Genomic DNA, 26,696 nt, shown 5'->3' with positions numbered 1-26,696 from the left:
TGTTTTGGCTGGCAGGCAAAGGGATTTGGGTCTCATTCATAAGATTTTTATTCTTTGTTCTTAATCCCTCACACTTGAGCACGGAGCCTCATCCAGGCTGGCCTCGGTCCCATGGGAACTCAGCACTGGGAACAGGGGCCAGCTGAGCAGCACCAGGTCCCTTTCCATGCAGGAATTATGCCCATGACACCCTGGACCTGCCCCGGGGGCTCATCCTCCCCCAGCCCACACAGCAGCGGCCCACGAGGGGCAGTGGGACCAACATGGAAAACTTCCCACCCTAATTCCCAAGCTGACCACACTGCAGGGAAGTTCTCCTCTTGCTCAAAACACCACAGCCTCTCCCAGCCCTGCACACCAGACACCAGCCAGGCCTCTCCCCTCCTTCCTTACCTTTTCCGCCGACTGCGACGTCCCAAAAAATATTGGGATGAAGGCTAACCACACAATGCAAGTCGTGTACATGGTGAACCCAATGGGCTTGGCTTCATTAAAGGTCTCCGGGACCCCGCGGGTCTTAATGGCGTACACAGTGCAGGTGACCATGAGGAGCATGCTGTACCCGAGCAAACAGATGAGGGACAGGTCCGAAATGTCACATTTGAGGATGCCCCGGGCAAAGTGGGGGTTTGTAGTCCGCTGGTCCTCGTAGTCAATGACAGAGTGGGACGGGTCCACGATGAACCAGATGCAGACGCCGACGAGCTGCAGGGAGATGAGGCTGAAGGTGATGACCAGCTGCGAGGCGGGGCTGATGAAGCGCGGGGCGCTCACCGACTTCTTGCCCTGCTCGAAGATGCGGTAGATGCGGTTGGTCTTGGTGAGCAGCGCGGCGTAGCTGATGCTCATGCCCAGCCCCAGGAAGATGCGCCGCAGGGAGCAGGTGCTGAGGTCGGGCTCGGCGATCATCAGGAAGGTGGTGGCGTAGCAGAGGAAGATGCCCGTGAGCAGGACGTAGCTGAGCTCCCGCCCCGACGCCTTGACGATGGGCGTGTCGTTGTAGCGCACGAAGGTGATCACCACGAACAGGGTGGCGATGATGCCCACGATGGCGATGAACACGGGCACCACGGCCCAGGGCGAGCTCCACTCCAGCTTGATGATGGGGATGGGCGTGCAGCTGGTGTGGTTCTCGTTGGGCCGCTCGTTGAAGTGGCAGCGCTTGCAGTGGAACTCGTCCAGCTGGTACTGGTAGCCGTCGCAGCGCTCGCAGTGCCAGCAGCAGGGGATGCCCTTCACCAGCTTCTTCCTCTCACCTGGCTTGCAGGGCAGGCTGCAGATGGAGCTGGGCTGCTGGCTCCCGCCCCCAGGCCACAGCATGCTCTCCACCTGTGGGGTAGATGGCACCAGCCATGCTGAGGGTACAGGGGGCACCTGCCGGGCACGCCTGGGCACAGGAAATGCCCTGTCCTGCTTGGATGTGGACCCTCAACCCATCAGTACATCCCACAAAGTGTCCCAGCCCAACCTGGCATGGGGCCAGGCAGGTGGTGAAGCTCTCCATTGGCCTTTTGGGAACATTCAACAACAGGAACTCAAAATGAAGCCCCTCATTCCCTGAGGAAGCCCCATCTGCTCTGGTCTGGCTCCTGTCTCCTGTCCCACACCCAGAGTCCCTAAGGTGTGGTCACACGCGCTGAAGCACAGGTGTGGACCTGGGGGACACCTTCCCCTCTGCCCCCACACCTTTGGCTGCCTGACTTTGCACCCAGGGGCTCCCAGACTCTCCGTGGTGAGAACAGAAACCTGCAGGACCTTCCCCTAGGGCCACGCCCTTACCTGGAGGTGCAGGTGGTCTGTCCACTGCCCGATGACTTTGTACTCAGGGGTGGAGTTCCTGATCTGGTACTGGTAGATGTCGTAACGCCCCGGGGCATCTCCGTTCTCATTGAATGTCACAGGAGTCCCAGCAATGCCTGTGGGAAAGGGGGGGATCAGCACCCCCAGCACCCCCACCCTGCCCCCTGGGGTCCAAGGGGGCTCTGGGTTGATGCTCCCCCCTCACTGCTTCTTCTCAGAAAGGGGTAAAAGGAGCTTTGAAAGTTAAATCAAGTGAATTCTGGAGATAAACACTAATGAAAGGAAGGAAGAGAAGAATCAAGCGAGAGGGGAAAATAAATAAAAGAGACACTGTGGAGGAGATCAGAGGGTGGAGATAAATAGCAATAATAAGGGGACCAGACAGAAAATGTTTAGTAAGGAGAAAGAGCAGAGGAAAAGATGCGCTTCCAGAGGAGATCTGAGACAGACAAGGGCAGAGCAGCAGGAGGCAGTGGGACCTGTGCCAGCTGGGAGGGAGGAGGTGGCAGGGGGACAGGATGGGCAGGACAGCAGGTGAGGGCAGGGTGAAGGCAGGGCAGAAAGTGAGGGCAGGGTGAGGGCAGGGCTGCAGGTGAGGGCAGAATGGCAGGTGAGGGCAGGGCAGCAGGTGAGGGCAGGCTGAGGGCAGGATTGCTGCCGGATTTACACTCCAAAAGCTCTCAGGAGATGTGGAAGCTCAGACCTCCTCACCCGCTGATCTGCCGCCCTCCCTCCACGCTGCACTCACAGTGCAGCAGCTGCCAGATGGTACCACAAATAAACTGTGGGTGCTGCTGCGTGACCCACACTGGGGACAAGCAGACACGCCAGGCCCCAGGGCACAGCAGACCTGAGAAGTTGACGTTGCGGATGTACTTGAGCAGCTCCACGCCGTCCACCGGGTCCATGCGGGGGCACAGCCCCACCTTGCCGGGGCACAGGTTCTTGTGCATGTTGTGCAGGGCGTGGCCCATGGCGTAGACGGCATCGATGACGAACTGCACCTTCCCCTCCTGCTCGTACGAGGAGTCCTGGCCGATCCTCTCCCGGTCTGTGGGGACAGGGGAAGGGGGTTCCACCTCCTGTGCCCCAGCCATGCCCCCCAGGATGTGTCTGCTGCACCCAAAGCCTTGCAAACGAGCCCGCCCTGGAGTGGAGCAGCTGGAAATTCCAACACCACTCCCGTACCTGCGCATGTGGCCAAGGAACATTCCCTGGGGAATACCCAGCCAATCTTCCCATCGCAGGGTTCTGAAAATGTGCGTGCTGCACCCTGCTGTGCTTCCAAGAGCCCTGAGGATGTCACATCCCTGTGCCATGGGACATCCCTGAACTCCCAGGTCCCCAACAGGGGGACAAGAGGGTCCCCAACAGGCTAGGCTGTGACCAACATCCCACCCTCGCCCCTGGCATGTTTCATCCCTCCTTCATCTCCCAGGAGTTTCCACCAGCTCAGGCTCCAGCCGTGGTGTCAAGGACAGCCCAGGAAGCATCCATCACTGCCTGCCTGTCCCCATCTCACTCCCAAAGCCTCCTGTCACCCCACTCCCCTCGTCACCCCCTGCCTGCCACCCCCCTGCCTTGCTGACCCCACAGCCTCCCTGGCTGGCAGGATCCTGCAAGGATCTGGCAATTACCAGTGACAGCTGCTTTCCCCCCTGTCATAACCGCCCGCAATGGGACCACAAACATGTTAATCACTTAGCAGAAGACACCGATTAACGCAGCACACTGTTAATTACAGCTAAGAGAGCGTCTCCCAAGGGGCACGCCGCTATGGAGAGCCTTGGCCTCTGCCCCTCCATCCCTGCCCTGAGGCATGGCCAGGCATCCTGCCAGGCCTCCAGTGGGAGGGAGGGCTTGTCAGGGAGCCGAGGGCACCACCTCCCTCCTCTGGAGAGGCGGCACATCCTAGAAAGCCACGCCAGGGTGCCCAAAATTAACTCCAGCTCTACCATGGAGGGATGCGCCCTGATGCGAGGTGGGATTCACAGGGACTGCAGGGGACCAAGCACCATGTGCTGACCTTCCTTCCCTGCTGTGGGGGAGTGGGATGAAGCTCCAGTGAGAGGGGATGGCCCTGTGAGCTGTGCTGGAGGTCCCTGTGCCAGGACCTGTGCCACTGACATGACACTAAAGCAAACTGATAAGGAACTGACCGACAGGAAAAGATGATATCGGGGAGGTGAATTCATAGCCCATCCTTCAAAGTTATAAAAACGCTTTTGGAATGTGGAGATTACTCATGCAAAGCCCGGCAGGTGATCCCTCCTTCCACATTATTGACAGGAGCCATTAATCTTCTCCCTCAACTTCAGGCCCTTCCCCATATTCATCTCCAAAGGCGCAGACAGGCCACTCTGTCTTGTCAAGATAATTACCCATTAAAAGAAGAGCTGTAATAGACTGTCCAGGGAGCTGAGCCCATGGGGGTGTCACAGCCCTGCCACCATCCACAGCACTGTGCTGCCCAGAGCACACACAGGACCTGGGGCTTGTCCTTACAGCTCCTCAGCTTCCCTCAGTCCCCTCATCCCTGCACACATCCCAAAATCCAACCACCGCAATAGCACAGGCTGTGGAGGCTGCATTTTCATCCCTGTGCCAAGGCTGAGCAGTGCAGATAAGGAGACATCCCTGGGGCTGTCCCTCTGTCTGTCAGCACCTTGCCCCCGGCCCCAGCTGCTTTTTTCCAGACGGGAATTAGGCCGGTGCACAGAGGGGCAATGTGGAGCAGACAGACGAGGCTTGTTCCAAACCTGGAGACAATAAATCTCTGCCAAGCTCCAATAGAAGAGGGCCACAGAAGGGAGGTGACCTGCTGATTACAATAGCAGGGTCGTGCATCGTTCTACAGGGCTGGTAATTAATTTTCAAGAGCGTGACGAGGCTCAGCGGCCCCCTCGGAGGAGGGACGCAGCTCTCCCCCAGAGGCGGATGAGACGGGATTAGAATCAATTCCCTGCACACCACTGGTCCTGCCTTTTGGCAGGACTTAATCAAAATCACTCCCAGCACATCTGTGGGGAGCAGGGGATGGAGAATCTCCAAATCTTGTGGGTGCTGGTGGCAGCACCCAGCACCCCTTGCTGTGGTTTTGGGCTGGGTGAGCCCATCCAGGAGCAGGGACGGTCCCTCTACGTGGGATGCTTGTGGCAAGCATCTGATGGGTGCTAGGGCTGATCACAGGCAGCTGCCATCAGGAATTCCATCAGCTCAGCCCTCACCTTCCTCCCAGCTCTCCCATCCAGGGAGGGGAGCCAGGAGCTGTCTGGTTCAGAGTGGGACCCTTCGGTTTGGTTTTTGGGGTGGAATAAACTAGCCAAGCTGGCAATTCTTGGCCATGTTGGGCTCTACCCAAACCTGAGGGAAACAGCCCCAAACTGGGCATTTGCATCAGCCCTGCAAGGCAAGAGCTCGTGGATCTGCAGGGGCAGGTGATTTGCTTCACCAGGCGTTAGCTCCCTGCTCTATCTGCCAAGCAATCACTTGGGAGATGGTTTATTTGCTGACAAATTCCGATGATTTACAGACAGCTCCTAGGACATTTGCCACATCGTACTTTCGGCTGCTTCCACTGACACCATGGCCCTGAAATATCACCTGTTTAAAAGCTGCATCACAGTGGAGATGAGGAGATCAGCGCTCACAGGGCCTGCTCATGCATCTCCTGGGGCCAAGGGTTCCGTGATGCTCTGGAGAAGGATGAGGAGCTCTTGGCTACCCAAGGCCATGGCCACAAGCCAGTTTCCTGGTGTGCCCTTGCTGCTTGCTCAGCTCCCACCCACCCAGACCATCAGCTGAACCCTTGGGGAATGCCTGCAAGGACAGGGACGTGGAAGCACCATCCAGACCATCAGCTGAACCCTTGGGGAATGCCTGCAAGGACAGGGACGTGGAAGCACCATCCTGCTCATCCTCAGTGATGAGAGCAGGGGGAAAACAAAACCTTCACAGGCACAGCCAGGTCCCTCTGTCTGACGGCACACGATGGCTTCCAAGACACCCCTCCCAAGGGGACAAAGGGACGTGCCAATGTCCCCAAGTCCTGCCATGTCGCAGCCCACGAGCCACGGCGCCGTCATCTGTCTTCAGCCGGTGCCAGGCAGGCAGTAAATCTCTCCCATCTCTCAGTAAACATGTCACCTCCCTGAGCCTCCAACCATCACCTGACAGCAGCGCTGTCAGCAAGACAGATCCCCGGCTGCCTTGTTTACTGCGCTCGTCCCTAAAGCCTCTTTTGGGTGGAAATGACTCAAAATGCGCACTGGGGCTTGAGGAAGCAGTTGGGAACCTGGAATGGGGATCCCCACCAGGATCAGAAAAACTCCATGCTCACAAGCAGAACCACACACCCCCTGTGAGCCCCCAGCCTCCCAGAGCAGCCCCCCCAGCTCTCACTGGTGCATTTCTTGATGCTGCTGCCCTTCCTCAGCGCGTGCCGGCTCAGCTTGCAGTGGAAATTCTCCTCCCAGAACTCGGCAAACCAGATGTTCCTGCGGTTGTTGTCCAGGGTCCTGCTGGAGAAGTAGCGGTCGAAACCTGCCCGGGGAGAAAGTGGATGGAGGGGATAAATCCCAGGGATGACAGAGAGATGCATCCCATACTCCCAAATTCCCCAGGCAGAGGGGAAGAGAGTTCTTGTGAGTGATGGGGACACATCAGAATGTGGTGGGATTCCGTCCAAAGCGTCACTTGTGCAGAGATGCAAGTGGAAAATCCACTCAGGGAAGATCCTCTGCAAAGCAGAGACTTTCTGGGACTTTGAGAGCAAAAAGCCTCTCTAGGTACGTTGGTGATAAAGGGAAAGTAGGGAAAACATGGCACATGGAAAATAAGGTGACTGGTGGGCAAATCAGGAGGCCTTTAAAGTCCATGGTGGTTTCACAGCCAAAACCTGCAGTTAAGGAGGGCAATCTCACCTCTGACTGAGACCCTCTTGGGCAGGATGGTGACAGAGCCCTCGGCCACCTCCTCCAGGTGCAGGACGGGGGCAATTTTGGAGCCCCAGCTGTCCGAGCCCATCCAGATGAAGTGCCCGGTCTGGTTCGCCCTCTTGGCCGCCTCCAGCACCCTTCTGTGGAAAGAAGCAGCAGAGGCTGGGCCACCAACTCCTTGTCTGGCCCCAGGGCAGTGGGGACACTGGCACAGTGCTGGTGGCATCTCCTGCTCCAGGCACAACCTGGTGCACATGGACACACAAAATCCAGCGGTGCCACTCAGCTCCCACACCCTCTGTCCTCCCAGCCCAGGCACACAGGCTGCTTCTCTCACTTCATTTGCATATTTGCTGACTGGTAATTGAATTTCCCCTTAATTACCCAACATTAGGAAAGGGAAAAAAAAGGAAAAGAATCAGGTTATGCCGCAGCAGGCAGGGAAAGCAGCAGCGTGGAGAGCACGTGCCCCCAGCATGGCCAGACCTGGGAGAGGAGCAGCCAGTGCTGCCAATGCCCAGCATGGAGCTAAACTGGGCCCTGCTGGGTTCAACTGGGCCCTGCTGGGTTCAACTGGGCTCTGCTGGGTGCAGCTGGGCAGCTGAGCAGCAGCTGGGAGCAGAGATGCCATCGGTCCTGCTGAGCATCCCTCCTGGTGCCAGACACTCCTGCACACTCCTCCAGTGCCAGCCAGGCCAGGAATCGGTGGGAGGATGGGAACAGAGCTGTTCCTGGATCTGACCCTGTGGGCTCTCTCTCCCAGGGCTCACTGTCCCCTCGGGGGCTCCTGTGGGTCCCCAGCCATGTGGGAGCAGGGCCCAGGGCAGCTCCATCTCCCCGTGCAGAGCCAAGGCAGGTTGTGACTCAGCCCCCACGTCGGAGCTGATCATTTCAAGTCCAGATGGTGTTTGAAACGTGTAATAAGGGAAAAAATCCCATAGAAATCCAGCAGAGTGCAGACGAGATGGGAAGAGGCAGGCGTGCAGTGGGAGCTGTGCAGGCTGCTCCGAGCTCATCCTGGGCTGCCCTGGGCTCTGGGCACATCCATCCCCAGGACAGTCACAGCCCATGTCCCACTCTGTGACAGCAGCACCTCCAGCTGCCCCTGCTCCCTGTGCAGGGCAGGATCTCCACAGGGCAAACCCAGGAAATTCCCATGGGATCAGTGATTTACACCCAAACTGAGCCAGGCAAGAATTCCAGCTACAACTTTCCCAATCTGTCCTTCCCATCTTCCAGGCTCTACAGTGCAGGGTCAGGATCATGGAGAACCCCACTCCTGGGCTAAAGGGGGCTGCAGAACCCCCTGCCCAGAGCTGCAAGCCCATTTGGATGTTTCCAGAGCCCTGATAACAGGACCTGCCATTTATCCTGCAAGGTAAATCCCTTTTCCCTCTCACCCCCACCCCATGTCAGCTCCACAGACATTTCTATTAAGGAAGGAAAAAAGAAACTGGGAGAGTTTGCACATCTGATGTAAACTGATTTAAACTTGCAGTTTACCCACATTTACATAATGTTTGCTGATTAATAAATTAGACACTTAGGAAATCAGGGGTAGCTCCATGTGAATCATTCTGCTCCATAAACAACAGAGCTGCAGCCGCCGCTTCGCCTGCAGAGCAGCTCATCACCCTGAGTGCGGCCACCTCCCCGGCCCTGCTGGGCACAGAGAGCTGGGGAGGTCCCCAAAAGGTCCCTGAAAGGTCCCTCAGATCTGTTCCTCTGCCACGCTGGAGCTGGGGCTGCTCTGCAAAGCAGAACCAGCGCCTGGGTCCTGCCCTGGCCAGCTGGGAGCAGCCCCTGCGTGGTGCGAGCAGCAGCTCAGGATATCCAGGGCTGCCAAATCTGATGGGAAGTGGGATTTTCCTCTGCTGGCTCTGTGTGGCGGTGGTTGGATGGCAGCCACCTGCCAGGTGGCCGCTCTGAGTGGGTCCCCACTGCAGACATTCCCTGCCATGCCACACAGTGCAGCCTGTCCCCACTGCAGACGCATCCCAGTGCATCCCTGCCCAGACCCCCTCCACACCTGATATCGTCCTCGTTGGCGAAGATGATGACGGCGCGGGCGTGCGAGGTCTCCAGGAGCCGGCGGATGATCTTGTCAAACTCCCCCGGCTTGGGCTCCCTCGGGATCTTCACGGACTGGGCCACGCAGACCCCGCCTGCGGCAGAGAGAGCCCCCCTGGCACTGAGACACCCCACAAGGCCCTGTCCCCTGGGGATGGTCCCTCTCACCATGCAGGGCTCCTCAGCCCAACAGGCCAAGCTGGGCGTCTCCAGCACTCCCACTGAGGGGCTGAGCACTTCACCACCTCCTCAGGCCAGACCTCCTGGCCACCACCCAACCCCCTGGGACGTGTCCCCCAGCCCTCCCCTGAGCCCTCCTCTCCCAGGTCACTGCCTTCACCCCTCCTCTTCCCCCAGCTCAGCCCTTCTGCACCACATTCCCTCCCACTCTGCATCTCCACAGCTCCTCTCCGCCTCCCACCCGCTCCTCTGGTACCTGTCACCTTCAGCCACCACCACATCACACTCCAAACGTCCCCAGGACAGACACACAGTCCATCCCAGCAGCTCAGTGAGGATTTTCCAGCCTGTTCCAAGCACCAGCCCCTCCCCAGCCCAGGATTTGCAAAGGGCTCTGCACACAGAATGGTCAAACTCTGGCAGAAGCACCCCATGGGAAGAGCAGACAAGCCCTTCACCACAGAGCAGCCAGGCCCTGCAGAAGGGTTTGCTCCCATCCCTATGGCACTGGCCAAGTTCCAGACCAGCTTTCCAAGGAGCCATTGCAAAAGCAGGTAATTAAAATTAAAAGAGACAATTGAAAGAGCCCCCACACTTCACTGCTGGGCTCCCAACCTCCAGCTCCAAAAAGCCAGAGCCCTCCTGCTCCTGCATTTCTGCAGATGCCAATAAAGAGAGAGATGGGAGAGAGAATTAAACATTGCAGGACTTTCTGGATGTAATTGATGGTCTCAATTTGCATAGTAAATGACACGGCTGATGCCTCCTGCCACTAACAGATCTCAGCTCAAGCAAAGGTCAGCATAATTACCACCCGGGGCTGGGAGAGACTCCCAGAGCACAGCCCTGGAGAGGAGCAGGATGGGATAAGGTGGGACGGGCTCCAGGGGACTTCACTCCCTACTGGGGCTGCAGGAAAACTGGGAAAATTTGGCTCCTTTCAGCCAAAACTCAAGAGAAGGGTGATGTGCTGGGTGCTGAGCAGGCAGGGAGAGCTGCAGGGATGGGGCACAGCATCCCCCCCCACCTGGCTGGGGCTTTCCAGGGGTTTTTGGGGGGTTTGTTTTCCTGTGGTAAGAAATTGGGCCAATTTGCTGCTTGTTTCCCATATGGGGAGCCAGATGGATGGAGAGGAGGGAGTTGGATAAACAGACAGATCAGCCGGGCGAGGCGGGCAGCAGCCGGCAGCGCCAGCAGGACAGGAATGTCCCAGCCTGGGGACACTCACCCTGGCCACCACAGAGCCCCCAGCCAGGCCAGGGTGTCACAGCACACTGCCAGGGGCCACCATGCAGCTTAATTACAGTTTCCATGGCAATCAGTGGAGAAAATCCAACAAAAGCAGCAGTTTGCAAGCACTGAGAGCCTTCCAAAAGCCCTGGCACAGCCAGGCAGGAGTGTGCACACGAGTGGCAGCTGGGGGCTGGCACAGGCACACACCTGAGTGCCACCAGGCATTCGTGCTAGGGAACATCTCCCTGCACATGTGGCAGAGGAGATGGAACCATAAATAAACAAGAGGTTAAATCGATGGCAGTTCAGAAATGACCGCGATGTTACTCGGCTGCTTCGTTAAATCAAACTAACGAGGAACACAGCTCCTCCAGGTGACAGCCTGCAGGGCCAGAGAGCCCCTGCTTCCCACAGCAGATGCTGACAATGTTTTTATCTCCTTAATTAATGAAAATGTAATCACCAACAGCTAGAAGTCCAGGAAGTCCAGGGTGTCGGGGGGCAGTGGCTGTGTGGTTTGGGAAGGGGATTTGCCGAGTGATGCTCCCACTGTCTTTGCACAAAATCCATTTAGTCAAAATTCTCCTCTAAAGCCAGAAATCAAAGTGAGGGGCGGCAGCAATGGCGAGGAGGTGACCACTCTCCCTACTCCAGCAGGATGGCACAGCACTGCTCCCTGACTTGGGACAAAGGGTGGCTCTGGGACAAGGCAGCAGGTGAGGCATGGGGACCCCTCTCCTCCTCCCCCAGCTTGGGAAAGGACCAAAGAGGAGCGGGAATATTGGGGATGGGGGGAACACCCCACCGGCAGCTGCTGGAGACAGTCTGGGGCCAGGCAGCTGGAGGATGCTCAGACGACATCCCACGAGTTTCATCACTGGTGCCACAGGGCACAGGGCACTTGAGGCAAAAAACAGCCTGGAAAACCCAGCCTGAGCCCACTTCCAAACCTCCCCTTGCCGCGCTGCCTGTGCCATCCTCAATCCCTCTGGTCCCGGTGGGATCTCGCCTCCCCCGGGGCCGCGGGGACTCTCCTGGGAATGCCTGTTGTCCAACACGGGTCAGGGTTTAATCTCCACCATTACGGCTCGGTGGGAGCGCAGCCACTCCGGCTTCCCCTCTTGATTACCGGTGCTTAATTAGCTCCTGGCTCAGGGGGTTCTGCCAGCGCTCCCGCAGAGCCTGCCAAGCTGGCAGCAAGCAGGGACCTGGCTGAGGGGGTAAAGCAGGGACTGGCTCAGCCACGCAGATGTGGGTGTTCCCCCCACCCCAGGCAGTGCTGGGCACTCTGGGGAGGGATCAGGCTCTGCACAGCCCAGCAGCGATGGCATTCCCACTCCCAGCTCCCCTCCTAACTCCAGCCTTCCCCTGAGATTCCCGATTCACTGGGATTCACTGGGATTCACTGGGAGCGGTGCGCTGCTCCTCTGCCCTGGGACTCATTGTTTGTGTCACTTCAAAGCCACCAGGAAGCAAATGATCACAGAAGAAGCCATCAGGGGGAAATGCAGACCGAAATGCTGAGCTCAAAGCTCCTGCCTCAAGATTTGGGAGTGGCTTTTTGGGGGCGACCTCCTGGTGCAGCCACCGCGAGTAATGAGCCCGGCTGGAACCAGAGAGAGACAGCCAGGGATGTCACATGGGGATGAGCAAACACATCACAAATATACATCAGGCTCTTCACTAAAAATATGGAAAACTTAGTGAAGGATGAAACAATAGAGGGGGGGAAATGGCAGCAAAATTGATCCAGGTACGTGACTAAGGAGTTGGGCTGGGAATATTCCCCTCTCCTCAGACCCAAGGTGTGGCACAGGCCAGCTCCATTACACAGACATCCATCCCAGCCCTCATCTCCAAGAGCTTGGAGACAGCAGAGACCTCAACAACGCAGAGCCAGAGGGTCCTGGGTGGGCCTATCAGGCCACCAAAGTGATGCCACAGGTCAGGGGCATGGGGAAATGCTGGACAGAGGGGCTGGAGGTGGGGACACCAGGGACACCCCGCTGCTGGCCCTGCCATCCAGCTGACAGCCACTGCCAGTGCAGGATGCTCTGGGGGAGTAGGATGGATATTGGGAGCAGAATGCACTCAAACCACTTTAAAATGGCTGAAGAAAACACATCCTTTGCAGCCTGAACATCTCTGCAATGCTAAAACCCAAAAAGCAGCGCTCTGGTGAATAAGGACTCTCCAGCCACCAGCGCAGCCACCAGCAACCACCAGGGGCCAAGAGCATCATCACCAGAGCGACCGCAAACATGGATAAAGATAAAAAGAGAAATGAATAAAGATGTAACAGCCACCCAGGTCAGTCTGTTGTGGTAGCCCAGGGCCAGCCCCAGCTGCAAGAACAGCCCATCTCCAGGGCGAGTTTCCTCCCCGCATCGCTGTCGGAGGTCGCTTTGTGCCTCAAGCAGAACCGTTTTCCGCTGCGCTCTGAAGCTTCAACGTGAGGCTCTGCTAAAAATTGAAACTGAAGGTCAAGTTGATAATGCATCAGAAAGCAAACAGCTTGAGTGCGAGCTGCTAACGACAGCAATGAGCATTATTGCCTGATGGAAATAAAACCCGACTCTGAAGGCTCGGGCTTGGCATGAGAAATGAAGCAGAGCGCTGTGGGGAGGAGAGCGGGAGCTGCTCAGCCTGAGCCGGGTGGGTGAGGAACCCCCGGGCAGAGCCAGCGTGGGGGGCTGGGGTTGTGCCTGGCCATTCCCCCAGCATAAACACCCCCACGGGAATCTCCAGCACTTGACAGAGCCTGGCACAGGCCAGATCCTCGCTCAGCTGGCAGCCCTGTCCGTCCCTCTGACAGGCTGCAGGCCCCTGGAAGCTGTGACAAATCACAGGGTCCTTCAGGCTGCTGGAGAAATGCAACTGAGAGCCAGGAATACCCCAGAGATCCTTCACCCCTTCCCAATAAATCTGTGCTTGTGTAAAGGTGTCTGGTGTCTGGCCAGTTTGCACAGCGGGAGACAGAGACGTGAAGTGGGCAGAGTCTGCTCTTCCTCCAGCCTGGCATTGCCACCAAAGATGGCACGGCTTGGGGGGGTTAAATACATAAAATAAAGCGGAAAAAAAAAAGAAAAAGCACAGTTTTGGTCTAGCCTCACCATTATTCGTAGCTGTGGCTCTACTTCCATGGGCAAAGCAGTGTGGCTGACACACCACAGTTGCTCCCAAGGGAGATGCTCCAGGGAGCAGCTCAGAACCTGCCCAGGGCCCCACAGACAGCTCCCACAAATCTCCACATTCCTGCAGCGTGTCAGGGCTGCAGCATCACCACTGGCACCACACGGGCTGCCCTCACACTGCAGGCACCGTGGAAATCTGCTTTTTGGTAACTAAATTATCACTAATGCACATAATCGCCAGGTTATGTGGATACCCAAATTACAGGACTGCAGCAGCCCCAGATTAACACGTGGCTGCTCTGGCTCCGTGTGCACTCCTTTACTCTGCAATTACGCTGTCAGATCGTTAACATCTGGTTAGAGGAGCTCGTGGTAACCACAGGTACCTCAAAGGAGAAGAGCTCACACCGCAGCAGGACCACCAGTCAAAACCACCACTCCTTACTGGAGGAGGAGCGTGAGTTTGAATCGTGCCTGTGCAGACCCTCAGCTGTCCCACAGATGCCCTGGGGGGCTGCACCCATGGATGGGGCAGCAGAGCATCCCCAGCCCCTCCCCAAACCTGCCAGGCACTGCCACACACGCCCAGCACAGCCCCTTTGCACCTGCAGCTCCACACATCCCCTGCAGCCACCGCTCCGGAGCATCCCCACGCGCTGCTCCTCGAGAAGCCACAGCCCCGTGAAAAATATTCCACTTTTCAAGTGAAAATCCTGAAGAGCAGCTCCCAAGTTGGATCCCCAGATGGGTTCCTCTGCATACTAAAAGCACAGCCGGCTCCGGTGCCAGGGCGCGCGCGCGACAGACGGAATTAACGCTGCTCCTATTTATAGGGCTTTGATTAGGAGCTCGTCACCTCCAAGTTTTTATTCCCTTTATCCATTTATAAGGCCATAACGCAGTTTGACTGGCTCTGGATAGGCCGGTGTCCCACCGACTTTGCCAGAACCTAATGTGCCATTCAGACACACTTAAGCCTGTAATAAGCAGCAGCCTGCGCCCTGCAGGGGTTTAACTGTCTCAAAAAACACCCTTTAGCTCCCATCCCACCCTGTGCTGGGGGGCTGAGGTGATGCCAGAGCCAGGAGGGATCCCAGTGCTGTGCCAGCCCCTCCGTGGGGTCCCAGGGCACCTCTGGTTTGTGGTAGCAGCACCCAGAGCAGCCATTCCCAGGGCTCCTCACCCATCCTGGGGTTGGTGTTCAGGTCCCCACAAGCTCCTGTGCTGCTCCCAAGGCTGCTAATCCCCCCTAAGCATCCCAGAGCTTCCGTCAGCAAAACGCTTTCTTGCCTCCAGACAAATCCTCCCAAAGAGTTCTGCTGAGCACGGGCTTTCTGCCTGTCCAAAGCCCATAGACAAATTAAAACACCTGCCCTGGGGGATAATTCCACTAAAATTGGGCGCAGCTCGTGCTGGTGCCAACTTGATTTTCTGTTAAAACCTGGGAGTATTTGTAAAAATCTTGTCTTCTGGAAGGCGCCCAGCACCGTGGCTCAGGCACAGAGGGAGGGGTGAGCTCGGCAGAGCTGGGGAGCAAGGGGTGGGATCTCGAGATGCTTCCCCAAAGCAGCCTGCCCTGCAGAGTTGAGGCAGCCCAGGATTGCTGGTCCCAAGCCTTGCTGGAAAACCTGGATCCTTGTTTGGGCAGCCCCAAAACCCACACTGCTCCGGGGCCATCCCCCAGAGCACAGCATCCATCCCAGCTCAGCCCAAGGAGTCCAACCAGTGCTATCCTTTCCTCCTCCTGTCGCAGCTGCTCCCATCCCGGGACGGATCCACTCACCATCCTCCCTGGACTTCTGGATGAAGGCCTCCACCCCGCTTTCCCCGTAGCTGCCCTCGGAGGCCAAGGTGGAGACGTAATTCCACTTGAGGGCTTTGACAATGTCCACCATGGCCTGGGCCTGGTAGGTGTCCGAGGGGACCACGCGGGAGAAGAAGTCGTAGCGGCTGTTGTCGCTCAGGTCCGGTGCCGTGGAGGCGTAGCTGATCTGGGGGATCTGGGATGGAGCAGGGAAAGGCACAGAATCAGGGGAAGGAGGTGATGATCTCCACCCCACAGCCATGCCCACAGTCCCAAAGCCTTGCTCTGGAGGAGAGGGAGGTGAGGACTGAGGATGAGCACGGGGTAGGTGGAGCATGTGCCACCATCAGGTGCTCCAGGGGACATTGGGGCTTGGGGACCACCTGCAGCTCAGGAACACCCAGCAGGACCCCAGAAGGGTTTCTGGAGAATCCAGTGTGGGAGAGACTAAAGAAAAAAACATAATTCTGCCCTGGCCAGCATTGCCAGGGTCTCCCTTTGGCTTCTTCCCCAGGAAGGACAAATCCAACCCATCCTGCCCCCCCCACCCCAGCCCTAAATAAGCCCCTTAAATTACCCAGAGCCACTGCACATCTCCCAGCACACTGGAATGATTTAGCACCGCGGGATCAGGCAATGTTTAACACTTACACAGCACTTTCCATTTCCAAAACGCGCCACATATCCTCATTTATCTTAAAGATGGAAAAGGCTTATTAAATTATCAAGCCCAGGTTCTCCCCGCCAGCTGTTGGAATCCGAGTTGGTGTAATCAGCCCCAGCCACCTCACTGGGAGCCCAGCTGGGAGCTGCAGCCCAGGGATGAGATGTGCACCAGGGCTGGGTGTCCCAACCCTCCTGGCCCCACTCCATTCCCCTCCAGTCCTGCATCTCCCAGTTCCCTCCTTTGTTTCTCTGTGCTTTCCCCTCTCCCACTCCTGCCTCTCTCTATTAAATGCGATTCTGGTGTTATAAACCCACGACTCCACCTGAATGCTAAAAGGCCCCTGGAAAGGAGCAGCCACCCTTCTACCTGCCTGCAAAACAGGAGATGAAAAAAGGGAGAGATGAAGCAGGAGTGGGAGAGGGAGAGGAAGGAATCTTTATCAAGGCACAAATAGGATTACTCCCCGTGACAATCTGCTTTGTGCTCCGTTCCGAGGGGCTCTGATCTGCTCGTTGGGGATCTCTGACTGGAGCCGGTGCATGAGACTCCATTAAAATTCTGCTCAGCAGGTGAGGAGCTCGCCTGGCAATCGCTCATCCCGGGGGGAGCAGGGGGGCTGCTCCCAGCACAACCCCTCCCCTTCCCTGCCCAGCCTGCAGGAGGGACACGGGCTCGGCATGGAGGCCGTGCCCACCTCAAAGGTGATCTGGGGGCAGGGATGCACCCCTGCCTCTCCAGAGAGTCCTTTCCCAATGGTTTTTTCCCCTGCCAAGTGTTTTGGTTTCATCTCTTCCACAGGGCACTGGAGATGGAGAGGTCCCAGCTATTCCCCACGCCACTGCCATCCCACCCAAGCTCCAACAGCCTGGATTAACCCCTGGCCTGCCCATCCTGCTCCAGCCTCAGCTGGAGCACAAAGCCCAGAAAATACCTGTTGATCCACAGGCTATGGAGTGGAAGCTGTATTTTAATAAACAAAAGGAAAGGGCTTTTTCCCCTCGCTCCTCTGCCTTGGATGAAAGTGAAAATAAAATACCAGTTCCCAAATGACCATTTCATAGATTTCTTCTGCCTTTTCCCCCCTCTGCCTTTTTGATAGCCCAACTCCTGGCTCCAGCTATTTTCTCAGATAAAAGACAAAAGTCCTTTTAGGTACATAAAAGCAAAATGCAGGCAGGGAATTCTAGGTTCTTAGAAAGAAGGATGCAGTAGAAGAAGGAGCTGGAAACATCTCTCAACTGCAAATTTACTGCACTGGTGGTCCCTTGTCTGGTTCATCTCCAGCCTGGGACAAATACTCCTGTGTTGAGGAAATTAGTAGGAGCAGCTCTCCTTCACCCCAAGAGTTCCTTGTCCCACCAAGAATAGGGAGTGATCCCAGGGCAGGGGTTAAACCTCCTTCCTTCTCTTGTTTCGAATCAAAAATCATCACCCAGAAGCACCCTGAGCCTGGAGAAACATCCCTTGGGATGGTGGGAGCTGGGGCTGGAGATGTCATCCTGCTCCTCCAGGGTCAAGGGACTGGTGTGACTGACCTCAAATGCACTGGGAAAGCTGCATTTGGCACCCTCCATGATCACCCATCATTAATGTGGCTCAGGAGCTGCTGTGGTGTTTCCTCCACCAGCAGGAGACAGAATCCCCCCAGGCTGGTAAGAATTAGGCAAAGGTGGCAACTTCAGCACATCCCAGCTCAGGCTTAAACCACTGATGCCAACAGCAGCCTGAGCAGGCAGGAAGAACCAAAAACCAACCAAAAACCAACCAAAAACCAACCAAAAACCAACCAAAACCACTGCAGAGCCAGAGCTGAGCGCACTGGTCAGGAGCACCCCACAAGCAGGGGCTCCTGCACCAACTCCCCCATGCCAGATACAGGGTCAGGAGCAGCTAATTCCCTCCCCATAATTATTAATTTCATGCATATCTTATGCAAAGCCCTGGTTTGCCGACAAGATGGAATTGATTTAATTAGAATTTCCATCATCGAGCCATTTGGATGGCAGCTTTTAATTAGGGAGAGCGTAAAGCACCGCAGGGGCTGGGGCAGGGAGGAGCTGAGCAGGGCTGCTTGGAACTCAGTGCTGGGATGGAAGGAGCTGCAGCCCCGTCCTGCTGCCCCTTCCCTGGGCACAGGGTCAGGCCCAGGATGCAGCCCTTGGCATCTCCCTGGAGAGGGAAAAGACAGAACTAAAACTCCAGGAAGCACAGCAGGCGCAGGAAGATGCTGTCCCTGATCCCTGCCACCACCTGTCCCACTCCTCCTCAACAAGCTGTGCCCAGGGACCCCTCAGGGCTGGGAGCAGCCCAGGGGAGCCAGGCAGCTGCAATTTGTTTCAATAAGCCCAGTGAAGAGCAAGGAAATGAAGTGGCAGCAGCGGGTGATTAATCAGAGCGTCCCCCTTCCCGCTCAGTGAAGGTTATTTACCTGCTCAGTGGGGAAGCTGTCCTGAATCCCTCCACCCCACTGCCCCCACAGCCTCAGGGCACCCTGCCACAAGCCAGGGGGCTCAGCACTGCCAGGAGGGGCTCAGCACTGCCAGGAGGGGCTCAGAGCCAGGGGCTGACCCAGCTCTGCACCTGCCAGCCCCAGGCAGCGCAGCCTCGTGGGGCTGCGGGTGCCCAGTGCCCGGCTGCAGCGCGGGCAGCGCCGTCCTCAGGTGAATTATTCATGCTGTACAACAGCCCTGCGCTGCAGAGAGCGCCTGCACTCGCTGCCACCGAGAGGAAACAGCCACCTCAAAGTGCCTGGCACGTGTCAAAGCCATCCTCTGGCTGCTCACCCCACGCTGAGCGCTTGCGCTCCAACTTGGCACAGCTCTTTCTGGATGGGGACGAAAAGTGCACCTCAGATCCCTTTTAGGGGATCCCATTTGCAGGAGAAGGGCCTGGATGCCTTGACACCATCACTGCTGTGGTGGTTCAGGAGCCAGTGGGTAGAGCTGGGGCTGGAGAGGCAGCAGCAAGGGGTGGGAAGGAGCTGGAAGGTGCCAGAGCGCTCTGGCAGTGACGCCAGGGAGATGCTATCACACAGAGCCCAGAGCATGGATTTGGGGAAAGGATTTTCTGCAGGCAGAGCAACGAGGAGTGATGAAACCAGCTTGGACAGAGGATGCCACATCTGCAAGTTGTTCCACTGATGTACAGCTTTAATTAGGAGGCGGCAGCTAACGAAGGACCCGTTATTTATTTATGTGGTGCAGAGCGACAAAAGCCCTGGCAGGGAGGAGCAAGGCCAGCCTAGCAGGGAGGGCTGGGGGGTCTGCAGGGGATGGAGCAGGGAGAGGTGCACAGGAGGGAGTGTGGGATGGGACAAGGGACCACAGCAGGGAGAGCATCATTTTGAGACAGGAGCAGCCACCTGCAGTGTGCTCATGGCCACAGGAGAGAAGGGGGAAGACTGGGGGTGCTGCTGTGCCGGGCTTGTGTGGGCTCCTCACCTTGGTGGACTCTGATTCACTCTATGCTGCTTGCTGGGTATCCTGGAGCCCTTTCAGATGTGCTGGAGCCTTCCCAGATGTGCTGGAGCCCTCCCCAAGAACCACTTGAGCACTCCAGAAACCTGAACACTCAGAGGGCACTTGGAACACCCCGCAGGGAGGGTCCCCCTGTGCCAGCTCCCAGCACTTTCTGCCAACGTCCCCGTGCTGGGGGAGCACCGAGGGGGACAGGAGGGACACAGCAACACCGGGCCAAGTGAGAGCAGAGCTCCAGCAAGTGCCATGCCCCAGGGAATGGCCAGAGGCAGCTGCCTGTGCCCGAGGCAGTCAGTGTTTTGCTGAACCTCGGAGCAGAGTCACCCACGCTTAAAGGTCAGCGGCGGCGTGAAATGGAAGTCGCCTTATTCTCATTTTAAGCATGTGCCTGCCATAAAAGCAGTGTTTGAATAACAAAGAGCAGCAGCAGCACTCGGGTCATGGTGGGGGGAAGAGCCTCCAGACCCCCCAAACTCCCAGCCCCTGCCTGCTGCAGGAATGGCTGTGCCCAGACATGACCCCAATCCCATGGGAATGGTGTCCCTGTGCTGGGACCACCGAGGAGGGCACCAACCCCCCCACTGGGATTCCTTGCTGTCTAGGAAAGGCTGAGATTTTCCTTATTCTCCTCTCCCAAGGGGTTTTGAAGTCTCCATCCTCTACCTGTTCGTCCCCCCATCTGCATTTCTTCCCTGCCCCGTTGGGCTGGGATCAGCTCTGGATTGAAGTTCCTGGGGCTCAGGATGCACCAGCAGCAGCAGCAGTGCCTGGCTCCTCAGCTGGGGCAGGGCTGCACCTGAGCTCAGTGACACCCTTCTGAACAGGTCACGGCTCTTTGCCCAAGGACCAAAACTGGAGGAGAAGGGTGGAGGGAAAAAACAAAAGAACCTAGAAAGACTTCAGTTGCCCCCGACTATTCTGACTGTCACTCTCCTACCTCCTTCCCCACTTCCAGCCTCCCTCCTCCTCTCCAGAGCAAGTATTCAATCTTTTTTGTCTTGGCAAATAGCTTTTAAGTTCCTCCCACTCCCTCTAATTTATATTATTTTAATTATTGAATAGCCCTCTCACTCGTTGCCTGGAACATTAACACGTTTTTAAAAAAAAAGGGACCCAGAAAAATCAAACTCCATCAGCGATCTGGTTCTTCCGTCTTCACTTAACAGCTTCCAGCCCTCCCAGGAGGGGACCCAGCTCTCAGCACGCTGGGCTGGCAGAGGAAGAGGAGGGGAAAGACTGAGGGGAAAACAGCACCAATCCTGCAGAACACAGGGGTTTCAGGGTGCTGGGAGAAGGCCGAGATGGCAATGGCACCACCATTGCCACTGGAGGTGCAGAATATTTACATTTCTCCCTCATTTCTGCAGAGGAACCCTTGTTCATACACTCTGCAGCCCGGGGATGTGGTTGTGGATAAATAAATGTATAGCAAGGGGGAAAGGAATTATCAACTCCTCGGCATTCCTGCGGCTGGCACAGAGCAGGAGGAAGAGCCCTACTCATCCCACCACAGCCTGAGCACCTCTGGAGCTGGTGGCACAGGACAAGCATCCCCAGCCTGGCTGATGTCCCCTTGGACCGGAGCAGAGCAGCCCCAGCTGTCCCCTGCCATCGGCCATCGCTGCCTCCAGCCCTCTGGCTCAGGTGGGATTTACATTTTGGGGAGAACCCACACCCCCAAAGGAGCATCCCCCAGAACCAGCAGCACACCCACCCTCAGCCCACCTCCCATCCAGCCCCCTCCACAGGGTGGGAGCACCAGCGCCACGAAACCGGGGAAGATGAGACAAAAATCCTCCTGCTCCGAGTGTCGTCACTGGAGAAGGGATGGAGGAAGGGATCCCCAGGGACCCGGGGGAGGCAGGAGAAGCATTTTAACAGCACCAGCCCTGCCTCCCCCCAGCTGTGGAGGAAGAGGCACACGAGGAGAAAAGCTGCCAAAGCACCCGCAGGGGTTTTGCCGAGGGCTTCCCTTCACCTGGCCGAGCCCTACCTTGAAGAGCCGCAGGATGTTGGCCACCATGATGGACACGGAGCTGCCCGAGGCGCCGATGACGCCGACCACCCGCTCCGGCTTGGTGATGATGGGGGGTCCCCCGCTGACACAGCGCACCTCGGTGCTGTCCTTCTCGATGAGGGCCTGCACGAAGGTCAGCGACTGCTCCAGGGCGTGCGTGTCCCGCGAGCACGTGTCCAGGATGCGGGCGCCCAGCGTGATGTTGGGCAGCAGGTCGGGGTCGTTGTTGATGCGGTCCAGGGCGAAGAGCATGGCCTCCAGGCGATGGATGCCCTTCTCCTTCTTCAGCTCCCCGCAGGCTTTGCCCTCGGCGCCCCGGCCGTGCACGGGGAAGAGCCCCCCGAGCGTGATGTCGCCGTCGATGCGGATGGAGTTCATGTGCGGGTAGCCCTGGCCTTTGGGCTTGGCAGCACCCCCAGGCGCCCACCCCCAGCTCCAGGCACTCAGGAGGAGGCAGAAGGACAAACGCTCCATGCAAAAGTGACCCCCGCTCATCGCCAAGGCCGTGCTGGGGCAGAGCTCGGGCCGGGAACGCGGCACTCAGGGGGCCGGGCTGGGCTGGGCGGGCGGCATGGCTCCGGAGGGATCCCGCCCCGGCTCCGTCAGCGGCTCCCCACGGTGCTGCCGGCCCCGGGGGAGCACAGGGAGGTCGGGATGCAGGAGGGTGCTGGGGTCTGCATGGCTACACCAGAGTGGAGAGACAGCAGCAGAGCCACGAGCCCACGCAAAGCTTTGGGTCCTTCCTCCGGGGACCTTGGAGGGATAGGGAAAAGGGAAGAGAAAATTAGGCAGGAGCAGGAAAAGGACATTGGCTGTTCCAGGCTTTCATCAGTGGAAATAAGCACTAGGGATTATTGCAAAAAAATAGATTTAGGGGCTCAGGGACACTGCCCCACAGAGCAGCACAGGGCAGAGGGACCCTGTCCCTTCTGAAGGGAACTGAGAGGGTGTCCCAAGACCCCAAGACAGTGCTCAGAGTGCAGCAAACCCCACACACACCCCCAGCCCTGGTCCCTGCCTATCCTAAAACACCCGTACTTTTTCCCAGCTGGTTTTTCAGTCACCTTCCACAAGCCCACTTGTCTGGAGCCCCACAGACTGAGGTCTGCATCCTCAGCTAGAGCCAGGCACTGCCAAAACCCAGCGTTCCAGATCCGAGTCACAGCCCAAAGCCCCGCACTCCTGCCGCTCTCCCTTCAGGGCACCGATTCCTGAACCAGCAGCTGCTTCCGTTATCGACGGCTTCCAGCAGCAGATATCGACAGCACCTGAGCTGTCCCTGTCCCAGCAGCACAGCCCCTGCCTCAGTTTCCCCCCGAGGCAGGCTCGCCCTCGTGCCCATCCCCGCCGTCTCTCCCAGCAGCCGCTGATGGATGCTGAGGGCAGCGCATGATTAATGCAGGCACCAAAAGCAGCGAGGAGCCGAGCAGGCAAATGCATTCCCCAGGCAGGACGAGCAGCAACAGTGAGACCAAGGAAACAGCTTAAATTAATCTCAGCTCAAGCTCAGAGCCAGCACCCAAGCCCACAGCTGCTGGACAGAGTCTCACCAGCCTCAAGGGTGCTCCTGCTCCGCAGCCATCCCAGCCAGGAGGACCCTGGCTTCAACTCACCTCCATAAATTATGCACCTCCCCGGCCGATGCAGCCGCAGCCGCTTGAAGGCCCATCTCCAAAGCGATTCTGACAGCCGGGGCTTTTAAGGAGCCAGAATTACCCGGTGCCCAGCTCTGTGCTTCCAAAGGCAGAAGGTTGGGATTGCTGCAGCAAAACCCCCGCCCCAGCCTGCTGGGAGAGCCCTGCTCGGATGGGGATCAGGGACAGGGATCAGAGCTCTGCATGGTCCCGTTCCCCTGCAAGGAGCACCCCACGCATCACCAGTGGGCACGGAGCAGGGGAATGTGGCTCCTGCACGGTCTGGGAGTGGGTCAGGCTCTGCCCGTGCTGGGGAGGAGGAGGAGGATGGGGAGATAAAGGGATGTTCAGACACCACAGCTGCCTTCAGAGCCCCGCACCAGCCAAAAGCAGGTCAGCTCTCCCACCCTCATCCCTGGAGCTGCAACACTTCTGCCCATCAAAGGTGGGATGCTCACACCATGGACCTGCTCCCAGGAAAACCCTCAGAGCCCACGGCAGCTCCCGCAGAGCTGGCAGTGCCCCCAGAGCCCACTGCCTTTCCCTTTCTTCTTTTAAGCTTTTTCCCTCTCTGTTCTCTCCCCTTTGTGGCTCCTTTGATCATATAATCTGAACGAACTGAAGGTAAAAATATCACGGCAGGCAAGAAGAAAGCACAAATAATGGGGAGAGGAGGAGGGAGCTGGTTCGGATCCCTCATGGGGGAGATGGAGCTGGAGTTACCCGATGAGCCCCTGCTGCAAACGGCCCAGGAAGGGGTGACAGATGAGCACCCCTGTCCCCTCCACCTGTCCCCAGCAGCTCCTCAGCCACACTCAGGTCGCTGCTTCCACACAGCCCAGACCCTGGTTCCACCATGCCTGAGCCTCCCCAAAGCAGCTGCTCCACCAGGGGCACATCTGGAGGGAGGTGCACATCTGGAAGAAGACACCTGCCTACAGCAGGTGCTCATGGAGCAGGGAACATCCTTACCCACACACACTGGGCAGCGAGGGGCCACAGCCACCCTCCTGTTCCACCTGCCCGGCTCCACAGGGGCACCACGAGGGTGGCAATAAGGCAGTAACAGGGTAGGATCATCACTCAGCACGGTGCTTACCCCAGCCCCAAAGGAAGGAGAAAATCTGCTTTCTCCTACTTGCACCAGCACAGCATCGGTGAGGACAGAGCCCTCCCATCGCCCTCATCCCGGCTATGCCACAGCCCGATCTGGATCTGGGAGGTGGCACAAGCACCCAGCAAACCGAGATCTCCCGGGTGTGGGTCATCCCCTGCCCGAGCCAGGGTGGGCTGAGCAGCGCCAGGGCAGAGGGAGCCGGTGCTGCTGCCCCAGGACAGGCAGAGCCCTGCGGGTCCCGGCGCCCCGGACATGGATGGAGCACGGTGGCATCCTGCCCCCCTCTAGTGGTGGCCACAGGGCCACCGGCATAGTCAGCCACCGAGGGCCCTGGAAGGAACAGGAGAGGGCTCAGCTGGGCAGGCGAGCCCCTCTTGGGGCGACCTGGTCGAGTGAAAAGTGGCCGTGCCCATTTCAAGGGCTGGAACTGGATGAGCGTTAAGGTCCCTTCCAACCCGAACCATTCCGTGATTCCATGAAATCAAACTCTGATTAAAAATTCCCCCACATCACAGAGATCTCCTGCTGCAAAACCCTCTCCAGTGCCTGGAGGAGCAACCAGCCACCCCAGGCATCGCCTCTGTGGCTCCTTCCCGCAGCTCCTCCTGCACATCCCTGCAAGCACTGCCCAGGCTGGACTGTGGTGGACACACTCCGGACAGACCCCACTGCCCAGAGCTCTGCCTGCAGCAGGATCCATCATCTCCCAGTTCAAAGCCAGAGCATTTTCTGGGGCTTGTTAAACCCAGCAGAAGCTGAGCTGGTTACAGCCCAGGAGATGCAGCAATAATCAGCCAAGAGCACCCAGCACTCACCTGCACCCATCCCCAGCTGCCAAAGAGCCCGGCTCCACCAGCACCAGAGATTCCAGCCCAGCCCTGGCACTGGGAGGGCTGTGCCAGCTTAAGCCACACTGGTTCCTACCAGCTCCACAGCATCTTTTTGAAAATCAAGGCTATTTCTTTCCCCACCTGCTCTTCCTCCAGCAAGCAGGGCCAGCCAGCAGGCAGCACAATATCCCAATTAGTGTACACTCACTCTTCCCGCTTGCAAGCAGCTACAGGGTACTTTGCTTGGCTCCTGGTCTTTTTAATTGCAAAAGCTCCATGAAGTAGAGCAGAATTGAGACGTGGACAGAGGGAGGGGATGCCAGGTTAAGTTCTCTCCCGACAGGCAAAACCTTAAGCATTCAGGTCCAGTACCCCAGTGTCCGCTCGGAGAAGCAAGGCTATGGCTCAGCAGGCAGCAGAGAGCAGAGACCCCAGATTGTGCCATCCAAACCCCCCAGTGAGCTCCAAAACACAGCCCCTGCCCCAGCAGCCCCTCAATCGATGCATGAACCGATAGCACAACGCTCGCACAAGCCCGAGCCCATCACCAAGGTGCCAACTCGTCCTCTCTGCAGCCAGGTCCTGCCAGCACCTGGCTCAGAGCCCCGTGGTGGGGAAAAGCTGGGTATGACCACCCACCTCAGTGCCCCGGAGCATCTCCTGAAGGATGCTGAAGTCCAACCAAAAGTGCTCCCGTAGGGCACAGAGGAAATCCAGGGAACGTTTATCACACCATATTTATATTTGTCCTTAACTGCAGCAAGCCCTCTCCTTCCGCCTCCCTCCCACTGCCAAGCGGGTCAGGGCTAATCCCTCACTTTGAAGGATGGGATGGCGCGGCAGGGGGGGAAGGCGAGCAGGATCCAGCCCCGGAGCAAGCGGAGAGAGAGCAGCAGCTCACCTTGCGGGCAGGCGGCGCGAGGTGTCCGCGGGCAGCCAGCGCAGAGCTCCAGCGGCTGGGAGGGAAGGAGGGAGGGAAGGAAGGAGCCGCCGTTGGTGCTGGTCCCTGCGCCTGCCACGTGCAGCAGAATCCCGCAATTAATTTTTTATCGCCATCTGCAATTTGGGACGGTGCTGGCTCTGAGCGAGAGCACGGCCTGACTGCTGGTGCCCGGCGGTGCCCGCGGCAGCGCGCGGTGTCCCCGCTCCCCATCACACCCACGCCCCGACACTGCGGTCTGGCAGTGCCAGCCCCTGCCCACACCCCCCCGGCGGTGACTCCAGAGACCCCCATCCTGAGCCAGGCTCTGTGCGGGGCCATCCAGGGAACTGCAGGGAGGAAAACCCTCGGTGAGATGCAGTGCCCGGGAGGAAGAGCCGGTGCCCGCAGCGGGCACGAAGCCGGGGAGGGCGGCGGGCGCGGGTTCACGTATGTTATAATTAGGACCTGCCACTTCTTCAAGCCGTTGCCTTTCTGGGAAGAGCTGGAAGGGGGTGGCTGAGCTGACAAATCCATCCTCCTCCTGCCTGATGCCAAAGTTGAAGCACGTGATGCTCTTTTTCGGGGAGCCGTCAGGCTGCTCCGCAGGGCGATGCTGGCCCCTGGGATGTGGGGCCAGGCCATGGCTCCACTCGAGCTTGGATTCCCATGGGAAAATCCCCTTGACGCTGCTCCGACACCCCGAGGTGCAGCTCAGCACCCCGAAGCCAGTGCCTGATGCCATCCTCAGAAGGGCTTTGCCTGTAGCCCCCCAGCCTGGGGCAACTGGAGCCACCACTGCCCCTGGGGACCCTCTGCCTTCACAGAGGGACCACCCCCACCAGGAGCACTGCCCCTCCAGCCTGGCCAGGCTGGCC

At 58.0% G+C, this 26,696-nt stretch overlaps 1 protein-coding gene across 2 annotated transcripts in view; it reads right to left on the bottom strand.

The window, feature by feature from the left end:
* Positions 1–26,696, bottom strand: part of GRM4 (glutamate metabotropic receptor 4) — a 34,570-nt gene that overhangs the window by 6,377 nt on the left and 1,497 nt on the right. The window contains exons 2-9 of one of the 2 annotated variants that reach the window (XM_066565421.1): positions 21,295–22,071; positions 15,138–15,354; positions 8,767–8,902; positions 6,723–6,877; positions 6,202–6,342; positions 2,651–2,851; positions 1,780–1,916; positions 394–1,329 (exon numbers count right to left, since the gene is read on the bottom strand). In XM_066565421.1, coding sequence (XP_066421518.1) covers positions 394–1,329; positions 1,780–1,916; positions 2,651–2,851; positions 6,202–6,342; positions 6,723–6,877; positions 8,767–8,902; positions 15,138–15,354; positions 21,295–21,813 — 2,442 coding nt within the window. In that variant the 5' untranslated portion in view covers positions 21,814–22,071. Of the gene's footprint in view, positions 1–393; positions 1,330–1,779; positions 1,917–2,650; positions 2,852–6,201; positions 6,343–6,722; positions 6,878–8,766; positions 8,903–15,137; positions 15,355–21,294; positions 22,249–26,696 lie in introns of those variants that run through there. The other variant, XM_066565422.1, reaches the window with a different exon arrangement.

This window comes from Molothrus aeneus, chromosome 24, assembly GCF_037042795.1.
Source record: "Molothrus aeneus isolate 106 chromosome 24, BPBGC_Maene_1.0, whole genome shotgun sequence".
Taxonomy (NCBI): domain Eukaryota; kingdom Metazoa; phylum Chordata; class Aves; order Passeriformes; family Icteridae; genus Molothrus; species Molothrus aeneus.
This window is presented reverse-complemented; position numbering and strand designations above follow the sequence as displayed.